The 13,925-nt window shown below is 40.8% G+C and overlaps 1 protein-coding gene across 3 annotated transcripts in view; it reads left to right on the top strand.

Moving 5' to 3' along the window:
- Positions 1–13,925, top strand: part of tcf7 (transcription factor 7) — an 85,185-nt gene that overhangs the window by 30,131 nt on the left and 41,129 nt on the right. For all 3 annotated transcript variants that reach the window (XM_088320627.1, XM_088320629.1, XM_088320628.1), the window contains exon 4: positions 8,222–8,348. In XM_088320627.1, coding sequence (XP_088176753.1) covers positions 8,222–8,348 — 127 coding nt within the window. The remainder of the gene's footprint in view (positions 1–8,221; positions 8,349–13,925) is intronic.

Here is a 13,925-nt window from a genome sequence, read left to right as displayed (position 1 = left end):
AAGTCAATACTTGACTGAACATATTTAGACAAATATGTTTACAAAACGATCAAGATATAAAATCTTTTGCAAAACTTTGAGGTTGTATTTGCAAGTAATATTGATCTTGTCTTAATCCTGGGATTTTACTATTCCCACAGTACACTGAAGCTTGATCCAGACGTGTAAAACTGCAGTTTTTACCTGATTACACCTTTCTGAATGGAACTGTAAAATGATCTGTAAAATCAATCCTGTATTAAAAATAGTTTGCACCTCCCAGTCCAGATGTTCCCACCCTATAAATGAAAACCATCCAAATCCACGTTATCCCTTAAGAACAAGTTGTCACCGGTTTGCCGCCGTCCTTCAAACATCACAGCATCCCTGCAGGGATGGGCAGGAGAGGATAAAGGGGAGTGTAGTTTGGAATAAGTTCGGAATTTCAAAAATATTCCTCTGCGTTGACCGCAGGACTAGGATGAGGCCTTGCGCAATTGTGGGCTTTTGGTTTTGTGCTCACTGTTTAAGGTCACATCAGAGCGTCCAGGCCCCTGTAATGTGATCTGGCTGGTCGAGAAAATGCAGCACGCCAACCCAAACACCCCCTCAGTTACAAACGATTACCAATTCGGAGGCGCAGGCACTAGGAGCTAATTGTTCCTGCCACTCCGGACTCAAATCCAATTTTGTCTCCTCCTGCTGTTTGCATAAGCCAGATCATGAATTTGAAGATAGCCCAACTACAATGATGGCCAAGAAAATAACTTTTTGTGAGTTGAATATTTGACAGATGGGGGTCTAATATACTAAATCAAAGTCATATTGCTGTGGCAAATGGTATTCATCCTAGACTGGGGACGTACTCTTAAATCCCTCTTGAGGCTGCACGCCAAAACCACTTGAGACAACTTGGAACCGCTGACAAGAGGCAATGGCTCTAAGATGTTTTTCCAGGTGTTAGGAGTGGGGGTTGTTTGCCATTCTCCTCTCAGTTTTTGTTTCTTCAACTTTGGTAATGACCTCTTCTTAAAAAAGGCAATTGTCTTCCGAGATGCTCGATGTAATTAGAATTGGTATGTAAAGTAATGTTGGAAGGCATGTGCATTAAATGGTCCTGTAGATGTATAATCGACTATAAATCTAATGTATAGATGTATCTATAACCCATCAATGCGTAATATTTTCTTACACTTGTTGTTGGTCTAAATCACATTTTCTGGCTAATCTGTGTTTAGTATAAGGAATACCTGATTGTGTTTCTTCTCAGGATTTCTTCACTCTTTGCTTTGAGGATCACCAGCCTCCTTGGAGGTTATTAGGCATTTTTTATACTTATGGAGTTTCATATATACATTATAGTAATAAGTACAAGACAATATAAGAAATTCTTAGAACTTTTTGGAGTAGGTGTATTTGGATATTTGGGAACATTTAACATCGGGGATTTTTAAGGATACAGAAGAGTGACTGCATTCTGTTTGAGTAACATTCAAGTCATCTTATTTGATACATTGCAGTTGCAGTCCAGAGATTTTTCTTTTTTTTTTTTCAATCCCGGCCTCTAGAAATCTGCTTTTTATTGTTCCTCCATTCATTTTTCCATTGGTCTTTGATGAAAACACATGTCACTTTGAAGGTCACCTATTTCTTTACTTGCTTTACAAGTGTACATACAGCTTAAATGAATCAGGTTGTGAAATTTAAACATTGACACGGATGAAAATCTGTCTTTGGTGAGCATGTCATCAGATAATCTCATTGTTACATGCAGGAAAGTGTGGCACACTCTTGCGTCGCTGGATTCTGTATGAAAGTCAAAAATTTGTGTTCTGATGAAAATTTTTGGGGCCTCCTGTAAAAGAGGCCCTAGAACAGTAGAGAAAATTATTTAGGGGGGGGACTTCAGACGTTTGTGGTGAGGGGAGTGTTTCTTTTTTTAAACACGACTTTGCTGTTACGTCGGTCCCTGCTTTTGATGTGAACGAAGGCTCTCATGTAGAGAAGGCAATGGTTTCCAGATTTTGGAGGTGGAAAAGGGGATGGTGGTCTTCATGCTGTGTTATTGTATTTCAGTGATATACTTATGCTATCCTTAAAAGGTAGTGTTAATTTGTTAGTTCGAACTTTAATGTATTATTACCAGAGCCATTTGAGAAAGGAAAAATTTATTTCAGCGACAACTTTCAAAATATGAAATGTTTCACCTTGAGTACTCTTTAAAAAAAAAAACACAAACCGTGTCACACAGGTTTGTGGGCAAATGAAGCATTTTCTTTTTTTCTGATGACATCAAAGATTAATGGTTTCAAAGGAGCAATTACTTGATCAATTGCTGTGTCAACTAAATGCATAAGTGTGTTTTTTTGTGTCTGTGTGTTTGTGTGTGCACTTGCATACACTTGAAAGGCCTTTTTGAGTCATGTTGGTATTGTTTTGAGTGTTATATGTACACTCTTCGATTCTCACTTAACTCTCATTGCACTTGTTTTTTTTTGTATAACACACACTAAAATGTTAAAGACCATGCACACATGCTACTAATGTATTCTTTAGTTATCTTTTTTTATTCAATTACAATTGGAAATTAAAACACTCTTCTCTTTGGTCTTCCAGTGGCCCGAGTGTCTTTAATCTCACCTTTTAGAAAAGATGAAACATTAATAGAAATTAAAATATAGAGGGTGAATACTACGCCTTACCCCCACCCCCTACACGCACCCCAGCCTCACATCCTCTTTTCAGGATAATGAAGCATACATAGTTTTGGTTTGAACAATTTTTATTGACACTTTTAACAGCAATTAAACACATTCACAATTTCATTATATCATATTCTAACAATATAAGGTTTGAACAATTTTTATCGACACCTTTAACAGCAACTAAACATATTCACAATTTCATTATATCATATTCTAACAATATGAGGTTTGAACAATTTTTATCGACACCTTTAACAGCAATTAAACATATTCACAATTTCATTATATCATTTTCTATAAATAGTCGAAGACAATTACAAACAATTGAAAAGTGCATTATTATTTGTATTTTTTGCAGAGGATATGTGCTTTATGCACTATGTTAGCTCAGAGGTAAGAGCTTGAGCCGGACCCTCATTCTCTGCCGGGTCGTGTGTATAATGTAAATCATTACGTTAGGGCAGGGGTGTCAAACTCATTTTAACTCGGGGGCCACATGATAGAACATTCTGTTGGGGGCCGGACCAGTAGATCAAAGAGAAAGAAAAAGAGAGATAAAGAAATAAGAGAAAGATGGGGGATAAAGAAAGAGAGAGAGGGGGAGAGCCTGAGAAACAAAAGGGATAAAAAGAGAAGTCATGAGAGAGGGGGAAAGAAAGGGAGAGGAAGAAATAAATCTAAATAGAAATAGAAAGACAGAAGGAGATTAAAGAGAAAAGAAAGCACAAAGGGTAGGAAGAGAGAAAGAGAAAAGAGAGAAAAGGAAATTAGAGCAAAATAAGTTAAAACGACAGAGAGAGAAATAGATAAAGAGCAACAAAGGAAGAGAAAAAGAGAGACACAGAGAGTGGGAGAAAAGGAGTGGAAAGAGAGAGAGAGAGAGAGAGAGAGAGAGAGAGATAAATAAATACAAGTGCAGTTTCTTTGTGTGTAGCACCATTCTTTAGCAACATCAAGTTGACATATTTCAACCTGCAGCTTGTTTTTATCTTGCACTTCTCTGAGTGTTGTCTCGCGGGCCGGATTCAATCCCTTAGCGGGCCTCATCTGGCCCGCGGGCCGCCAGTTTGACACTTGTGCGTTAGGGTCAGGCTGGTCTTCTCTCTTCCTGCCTTTTTAAAACATTTTATTTATTATCCACCCGTTATTGTTTTTCTTTGTCTCTCTGCCTCTATCTCTCTCGAATTGGCTTGCTAAATTGTTCTTTTTTTGTGTCTGTGTTGTACTTTTTTCAATTATAACCAGTCAATGATGGAACATTGTCAGTTAGTGTAACTTTCTTTTGCAGACGCAGAAATATAAAAGATGTAAATATGTGTATGATCTTGTTTAACTTTGTTACAAAAGATGACCTTCTCCTCCCGAGTCCTCACAAATAAACATCCATCCATCCATTATCTGCACTGCTTATCCTCAGTAGGGTCGCGGGGGTGCTGGAGCCCATCCCAGCCATCTTCGGGCAGTGGGCAGGGGACACCCTGAACTGGTTGCCAGCCAGTCGCAGGGCACGCAGGGACAGACAATTAGCTTGCTCATTCACACCTAGGGACAAATTTTTTTACCGGCCAATTAAGATAGATAGATAGATGGATAGTTACTTTTTCATCCCCGAATTAACCTAACATGCATGTTTTTGGAATGTGGGAGGAAACCGGAGTGCCCGGGGGAAACCCACGCAAATAAGCAATGAAATTATAATTTTTTTTTCTGTCTCGGTCCGGCAAATCAGTTAATTGGTTGGGCTCTCGCAGGGTCGGTCTTTATACACGCGGGCTGGATCTTTCTTTTTTAGGCCAGATCTTACCTCTGTGATTTAAGTTTGTAAATGAGGTTTTTCAAAATAGATCTTGGAATTTTCAGGGAGGAACAACAAATAGCTTTCTTGGTATATATATGTATATGTGTATATATGTATATATGTATGTATATGTGTATATATGTATATATGTATGTATGTATGTATATGTGTATATGTATGTATATATGTATGTATATGTATATAGATGTGTATGGGCAGCACGGCGGGGCAGTGGTTAGTGCGTGTGCGGCACAGTTCTAAGGTCTTGGGAACCTCCTGTGTGGGTTCAAATCCAGCTACTGGACTTACTGTACAGAGTTTGTATGTTCTCCCCGTGCTTGCGTGGGTTTCCTCCGGGCATTCCAATTTCCTCCCACATTCCAAAGACATGCATTTCAGGTGGATTGGCCAGTCCAAATTGTCCCTAGGTGTGAATGAGCGAGCAAGTTGTCTGTCCTTGTGTGCCCTGCGATTGGCTGGCAACCAGTTCAGGGTGTCCCCTGCCCACTGCCCGATGATTGCTGGGCTGGGATGGGCTCCAGCACCCCCGCGACCCTACTGAGGATAAGCGGTGCAGTTAATGAGATGAGATGTATGTGTATATATATATATATCTCATCTCATCAGCCGTACCGCTTATCCTTATTAGGGTCGCGGGGGGGCTGGAGCCCATCCCAGCCATCTCCGGGCAGTGGGCAGGGGACACCCTGAACTATATATAGCTGTTATCAAGCTCTTTTATACGGAACAAAAGTCTAGAAAAATAAACTGACTACTTGGTTGATCTAGTGGTCCAACTCAAGTTAAGGCATTTCTAAAAAAGTCTGACAATTAAAGTGATAACTCAACTGGACTTTTAACTTTTACTACTTGAAACATTTAAACTTTTTTTTCTAATGAATTGTAACGCAATTCCAACTAGATGGTATTAAACACAAACCATTTTCCGTTTTTAAAATACATCAATGAAATTCTGTGAATCATAGTACATTGTGTTTTCTGTGAGTATAGTACGTGTGTACACTTGATTTAGCTGAACTAAGTATGTAAACAGTGTGTATGTTGTGTGCGTGTCTGTATGAGGTGAGGAGTGGGGGATTTCACCTCCTCCTAACTACAGAGCGGTCCGATAATGACTGGTTCGGGGCGAGCACCTCCCCCAGAGCGGGCTCAGAAAAGACGGAAGGCGCTCTAGAAGCCACTTCAAGGGCGGCTAATTACGGCGAGGAAACACGAACACACAAGCGGGACGTTTTTTCCCCCCTTCTTCGGCAAAACGAGCTTAGCACGTGAAAGACTAGCCACAGTGACAGATGTGCGCTAAAGTTAGCACGCCAGCACACTTTTAGTAGTTTATAGTATCCGCGGCGACCCTCTATTTTTAAGAGGAACTTCAAGGCCCCTTTTTAACACAGCCTTTTGCGTTAATAATTGTAATTTGTTTTTCTTTTTTTAGATGCTCCTAACTCATTCTTGCAGCCATCTTCTACCTTAATTATTAATATCCCTATCACATCACATGGTTGAGCTCTGTTTTGATTTGTACACTTTCACAATTTTTGTGTCCTGTATATATTTTTGTATAACCTTTTTTCTACCAAGGACTGGTTTAATGTCTAACAATCTTTTACCGGCATGGCCCAAGGTTGGGTTCGGACATACTAATAATTTTATGTAATAATTATAATGATTACATTAATAAAAACAACGATAATGTGTAAATCCACTGTTTAGTCACGTGCAATCTTGGGTCATCCCACGAAAATCACATGAAATGGGCATCTCGGCACAAACTTGCTGCAACACATTCTGGTCACTATTATAACATTCAACGCAATAGGTCACGCTGAGCCGAGTGCCAAGTACCGAAAAAGGAGTGTTCTAATCAGGGTTCCGGCAGGGTTTTCCTTGAAAAGTCTTTAAAAGGCATCTCATCTCATTAGCCGTACCGCTTATCCTCAGTAGGGACGCGGGGGGGCTGGATCCCATCCCAGCCATCTCCGGGCAGTGGGCAGGGGACACCCTGAACTGGTTGCCAGCCAATTGCAGGGCACACGGGGACAGACAACTCACTCGCTCATTCACAATTCAATTCACCTGAAATGCATTTTTTTGGAATGTGGGAGGAAACCGGAGTGCCCGGAGGAAACCCACGCAAGCATGGGGAGAACATACAAACTCCGCACAGGAAGTCTGGAGCTGGATTTGAACCCACGCAGGAGGTTCCCATGACATGAACTGTGCCGCACAAGCGCTAACCACTGCGCCGCTGTGCTGCCCCTTTAAAAGGCATTTAGTTATTCTTAAATGCCTTAAATGGCATTACATTTTTTTTTAAATGTGAACACATCAATAAGATTTTTATTTGTTGGAACTAAAGATTTCGTAATTAGTCACTTTTCGTGGATAGTGATAAAATTATAAATGTAGTAGAAGAATTCTTTGGAAATAGTAGTAATCTGCCACCTTTGACTGAGGATCCATGATGTACTGTACACATCTTTTTTATTTATTGTCTGTCATGTTCACATAATCACTTGTTCAAAATTGCCTCTGATAAATGTTTTTTTGTATCAATCATATTTTTTGTTGACTTGGTCTTAAAATTTAATTCAAAACACATTAAATTTCAAAAAATACAAATAATGCACTTTTCAATCGTTTGTAATTGTCTTCGACTTGTTATAGAAAATGATATAATGAAATTGTGAATGTGTTTAATTTCTGTTAAAAGTGTCGATAAAAAAAGGTTCGATAAAAACATTTGGACGAATCCTTCCAGACCACCTCTCTCCCCTCAACAACTTCTATCTGAACCAGGTCCATATGCACTTAAAAACATCCATACTTTTACACCCCACTTTCAACTCACACACATTAATCTGGAAGATATCTCTTTCCACTCCACCAGTTTTTCCTTTGTTATCTCACTCACAATCACACACACTCCTTCTCTAGCATGTCCACCCGTAACTCCAGATTTTCTACCATACATACCGTATTTATAACACCGTTATAAATAACGCCGTTACGCAACTGCTTTATTTTTTTACTAACGGGGTAATCTGACAACTATGTTTTCCGCCGTTTCATAGCCGTTATCGTTACTGACGGTAAAAAAGCGCTGCTTTACTTTAAATAAAGCCGTTTTCCGCTCTCCTCTGAGTATGTTTACATCACATCTTTTTTGGCTATGTCACCTTTCAAAATAGCGACTACCATATAGTTAGATGGCCATTACCAAATTAGTATTTACTAAAGCGCTAAAAAGAAAAAGTGAATTGATGAATGCGGTGGTGACCGACTTGTGTTGTTCGGAAACGAAGCGGCTCAATTAGCTGGCTCTTAGAAGTTAGAGCAGGCTACCCACGAATCGAAAGCCGGTTACCACAAGTTTGATTTATTTATTAAATACACTTTATACCGTTTACTGCTCTCCAGCACCCTTGTGACTCTACTAAAGGTAAGTGGTGAGGTATATGGATGGTTGAAACTATTTTTTGTTTCTTTTTTTTCTCAAAATTAAATATTTTTACACAGCTTTTTTAATTGCATATTATTGGATTTTTTTATTTATTTGTTTGCATTTCAACAAAATTTGGGCGCTTTGTGTTCGCATTGTGAGTGGGGGTTTGTTTATTGTTCTTTTTTCAGTCTTCACTGCCATTGCATCCAGCATGAAGACATTTCCAGTATCTCATGCACTCATGCATACATTTTTGTCCTTGTGTTGTTTCAGTCTAACAAGGTGTCGGTGGTACAGCAGCCCCACAGTATGCATCCTCTCTCATCACTGCTTCCCTACGGCAATGAGCATTTCGGTGGCAGCCCCCCACACCTGCCCACCAATAGGAGTCAGAAGACTGGTACGAACACACACATACTTCAGTTACTGCAGAATAATATTACTTAAATAGAAGTAAAACTAGTTATCCATATACTTACTTGAGTAAAAGTTAAAAAGTGCTTGGTGAAAAAAATACTTAAGTACTGAGTAACAGTACCAACGTCGTATTTATTAATTTTTTTTAAATAACCAGTCAGATCATCTAATTATCAAAATCCACCCAATCAACAAAAAAATACAAATTAGATGAAAATAATCAACGTAAATTAAATTGCTTTAATAAACAATACACTAAAAATAGTACAAATCAAATAAATAAATTAAGCACTTGTAGCACCAAGTGGCAAGTCCGTAAATTCCGGACTATAGAGCGCACCTGATTATAAGCCGCACCCACTACATTTTAACAGGCTCTGCAAGCAGAACAACAATCTGGCCCATGAAATCGAACAAATTGCATATTGTCGCTGGTGTTTGGCACCTTTTTTAAGGGGAACATGCTTTTGATGTGAGGCCAGGAGTGCTCCTTCTCTTCTATGTTTTCATAGACGGTATTGCTAAGCGACATTTTCAATCCTTTTTATTTGTAAACAACTTTCCCCCCGCTGAAGTTGAATATAGGCACAGGACAAGGCTGAAACGTTTTATTGGTTAAACATGGTAGAGCTGAGACAGACGCGTACTTACAAGGAGGGGATTTGGTGTAATAATAGTCTGAAATAATAGTCTGTGCAATAACCTGTGCAGCCCTTTGAGACTCTTTGTGATTAAGGGCTATACAAATAAAAATGACTTGACTTAATAAAGTAACAATTTTAATGTTGCCTAATGTAGCGAAAGTAGTAAAATTACCGGGTTTTTTTTCTTCATAAAATTACTCAAGTAAAAGTAAAAGTGTAGGGATTCAAAAATACTCCATGAACTACAAAAATTCCCAAAACGTACTCAAGTAAATGTAACGGAGGCAATGTACAACGTTACTACCCACCTCTGGTGATCGGATGTGGCTAACCACAAGCATAGACTTGCACTACATGGACAAATACAACTAGTAACATCCACTATTAATACTGTAGTGGTTCCCAAAGGGGGGTGGCAGACCGGAGTCAAAGTCAGAAGTTTGAACGTTTGTTTAACGGTTTGTACACAACACGTTAGGGCTGCACGATTAACAGAAATCGAATCGACATCGCGATGTGACGTAGTGCGGTTGTGACCTCAAAGCACTGCGTTTTTTTCAAGGTTTTGTAGTGAGTGATGGAGTTTTGGCCAACCACAATTGTTATTGTTTGAGTTTTAGAAGCGCTGACCAATCAGAGGCAAGTTTTAATAATAGCACAAGCAAATAAATGCGATTCAAAGTTTGTAAACACCACACTATGCCTCACCCACCGTGTGAGCTCATTGAGTGTCATGGCAGACTCCGTAAACATAGTCCCAGGGTCAACAAACAAGGCGGAAACAAAGCTTGCACCGAAGAAGAGTGGTACATCACTTGTTTGGACCTATTTTGGTTTTGACGAAGCAGACGTGTAACAGTGTAACCGCGGTGTACGTGTCCCACCAAAGATCCACATTCACGCTGGACTGGATGATGAGGTTTTTATTATTACAGTTTCTGCAAATGGATGAGTCACAACATTAGCTTTTTCTGCTGGGTCTGATCTCTTTGATCTCTTTGTAGTACTCTGGTAAAACTGACAACAAAGCATATCAAAGAGCTGTCTTTTCACTTTACAGAAAATACATTTTAGAATATCACAATACATTTATAAATCTTTGCATTTTAACAAGATACTTTTAACAAGAGATCGTATAGTGGATTTTTAACGTTTACAATGAATTCAACATGTTTTTCTTTACTCTGAATTTTAACCAACATCATCCTTTTTTTAATGTATATGAAAAATAGGAATAAAAACAATAATGAGTATAAAAATGGGTACAATTTACCTGCAAATGGATGAGTCACAACATTAGCTTTTTCTGCTGGGTCTGATCTCTTTGATCTCTACAAGGGGAATTAATATTTAGTAAAACAGAAACAAAACGAAAATAAACCTAAACAGCTTGACAATATCAATCACATTACTATGCATGGTGAGAGATTTGTCAGCTGGGGTTATAAAGTTTAAAATTAACTTATTTTGTGGAGCACCAAAAGATATGTCTTACCTTTGTAGTACTCTGGTAAAACTGACAACAAACCCCACCTCCTGGTCACATGTTAGAAGCCAAAACCAAACCCCACCCCATACCAGCAGATGGCACTGTTGGACTCAGCATTGCAGGACATTTACCAAAAACTATACACATATTTTAGCAGGAATTTCAATAAAATAAAAGTTATTATCACACCCGTTACATACACCCCCCTGAAATTCTGCTAAAAATGGGAGTGCTACACTAAACATAAAAAAAAATCACATGCCAAAAAGGCAAATACTGATGAAAAAGAGGACCCGAAAACTGGTACAGTATTACAAGGAACAAACTGAAGTGCATGTCAGTTCTAAAACTCTCCCAAAAAGGAGTGTGAAAAGAAAGGAGGCGATCAAACTCCTAACTAAGCACAGACTCAAAGATGCCTGTTACATCTCTGAAATATCAAACATTGTTCCTGTAGTTGTAAGTGCTCACATAGGCACAATTCTTGTTTCTTACTCAAGCTTTGTTACTCAAACTGAAAGTGCATCTCTACTGAACTTAAACTAGGAACTAGCAGATATTGCGGACAGAGGATTGTCACCTACCAACTGGTCATTCATCTGACAAATTAGACGACTAGGAGGCCTGATGGACTGGCGGACCCTAAGACCATAACGGTCAGGTTGAGCACAATTAACCTGAGCTTGAAGGTCTGGGACGGTCAAGTCTAAACAGTCAGTATCAGGGGAGTCTGCGTCCGGATGGTCAGTGTTCAATGGGGTCTCATCTGGGAGACCCATACCCAAAGAGATCATGTTTTCAGAGCACTGTGATGGGCTTTCCGTATTGTCACTTGAAGTATGGTCAACATCTTGTTCGGGGATGTGCTGACTTCCTCGACTGGATGTATCAACACTGCAAGAGTCGGACTGGGCATCAGATCTGCTGTCTAGTAAGTTATCCTCTACCTCTGGATGAACTTGCTCTTCACCTGCCTGTATCACCCAGTTTACTGTACGGGCATCACTGTCTTCAACCGCGTCAGGTAAATCAGAGCATACATCACTTCCATGCATAGCAGCGTCAGACTCTGAGTGTTCAGATTCGCTGGCCAGATCATCCTCACAGGGCAAGAAGTTAACAGAGAGCAGCAAATTCCTGTGAACTACCTTCTCTTTGCCCGTCAGACAATCCTTGACTCTGTAGACATTGAGATCAGGCTTGACTGATATGACTTCATACGGGGTTGACTCCCACTTATCTGCAACTTTGCGTTTCCCCGGGACACCTCTGTTGGCGATCAACACCCGGTCTCCCACGACGAGAGGTGATCCTTTGGCCCTACGGTTGTACAGCTTGGCATGACGAGTCTGTTCTCTGAGAGTATTCCTCTGTACAATTTGAGCAGCTTCATGTAGATCTTTCTTCAGATGGCGTACAAAGTCAGAGTAGCTGACAACAGCATCATTGGTATTAGCATGTTGAAACATGACATCGACAGGGAGACGAGGGATCCTACCAAACACTAGGTAAAACGGTGCAAACCCTGTTGTCTCATGCTCTGTGCAGTTATAGCAGAATGTGAGCTGCTGCAGCATTTGTGGCCACTTTGCTTTGGGCTGAGGGGGAAGGGTTCTGATCATATCTCCCAATGTTCGGTTGAATCGTTCTGCGATACCATTTCCCATGGGGTGGTACGGAGTGGTATGGGATTTCTGCACCCCTGCCATCTCTAGAAGCTCTTTGATCAGTTTGCTCTCAAAATTAGCTCCCTGATCAGAGTGGATACGCCGTGGGAAACCATAGACAAGGAAGAAATCCTGCCACAGACGGCGAGCAACTTGTTTGGCGGTTTGATTTCTGCAAGGGAAGGCGTGCGCCATCTTGGAGAAATGATCAGTTACGACCAGGACATCTACAGACTTGTTCTCTTGCTCAGCAGTCCAAAAGTCTATACAGACCAACTCCATAGGCTCAGAGGTGACTATGTTCTTGAGTGGTGCACGGTTGTGTGGTTCCGGTGTTTTCCCTACTACACAGCGCTGACAGGATTTGACATAATTCACAACATCACGTTCCATGCCATTCCAGAAGAATCGTTGCCTCACCAGAGACAAAGTACGGTTCTGGCCTTGGTGACCTGCTGAGTCATGTAAACCTTGAAGGACTTTCTGTTTCAATGAATCAGGCACCACAAACTGGAAGATTTTCTTGGCCATGTGAGGATCTTTCCTTATTTTGTAGAGCATGCCATTCTGTATGGTGAGTCTGCTCCAATGCTTCAGTAGTTTCATCACACTAGGCGACTCGACAGCTCTCTCACGCCTGGTAGGTCTCTTGTGTCTATGCACAAAGTACATGGTTCTGCTTATTGTGTTGTCCTGTTCTTGTAAACCAACAAGCTGACTCTGTGGGAGTGCCGTTGACTGATCTCCCTTCTGCAGAAGATTGAAGTTGGCATCTGTTCCCATCACTTGACCCACGCCACCAGTGGACTGAGCACTGAAGACAGCAGCAACCTCTTCTGATGTCACAGAACCATTGGAGCCTGATGGAATTGCCCTTTTTACTGACTCGTCTGATGTCCCAGCACTCTCGTCTACAACAGCGTGACAATTGTTGGATACTCTGAACACCTCTTGCACAGTACTGTTGTTCACCCCGTTGACTTGGTCCAAGAGCGAAGTATAGGGCTCGGTAACAAGGCGATGACTCACACATGACCGTACAAATGGCTCACGGCTCAGAGCGTCGGCTACGATGTTCTTTGGGCCGGGAATGTACTTCAGGTCAAAATTGTATGCAGCTAGCTTCGCTACCCACCGCTGTTCACACGCATCAAGTCTTGGTTTGGTCAAAATGTATGTCAGTGGGTTATTGTCGGTCCACGTGGTAAAGTGTCTTCCTTTCAACCAATGGCTGAATTTATCACATACCGCCCATTTCAAGGCAAGAAATTCGAGCCTGTGTGCAGGGTAGTTGAGCTGGGCTCTCTTGCGCTTATGCTTGTCACCAGATTCAGATGTGAGCCTGAACAGAGGTTTTGCCTTCGCAGAACACGCTTCAATGAAGCTTTGGAAATACATCACCATGCCTAGAAAAGATCTGATTTTACTAGGGCATGGCGTCTTGCCATCTGACTCCATTAGATCAGCGACTTGTACGTCATTTATTGCTCTCACCTTCTCTGGGTCAGTCCGAATTCCATCCTCACTGATGACATGCCCAAGAAATTTCACAGTCCGTCTGAGGAAAAAACACTTTTTGGGTGCTAGCTTGAGGTTGTGTTCCTTGAGGCGAGTAAACACCATCTGCAGGCGTTGGAGTGCAACTTCCTCCGTGGGGGCAAACACCATCAGATCGTCGAGGTAACATAATAGGCTCATGAAATTCTGATCACCGAATATCGACATCATCATCCTCATAAATGTTGCTGGGCTGTTGCAAA

Source organism: Urocampus carinirostris, chromosome 17, assembly GCF_059441175.1.
Source record: "Urocampus carinirostris isolate Australia breed hairy pipefish chromosome 17, RoL_Ucar_1.0, whole genome shotgun sequence".
NCBI classification, from domain to species: Eukaryota; Metazoa; Chordata; class Actinopteri; order Syngnathiformes; family Syngnathidae; genus Urocampus; species Urocampus carinirostris.
This window is presented reverse-complemented; position numbering and strand designations above follow the sequence as displayed.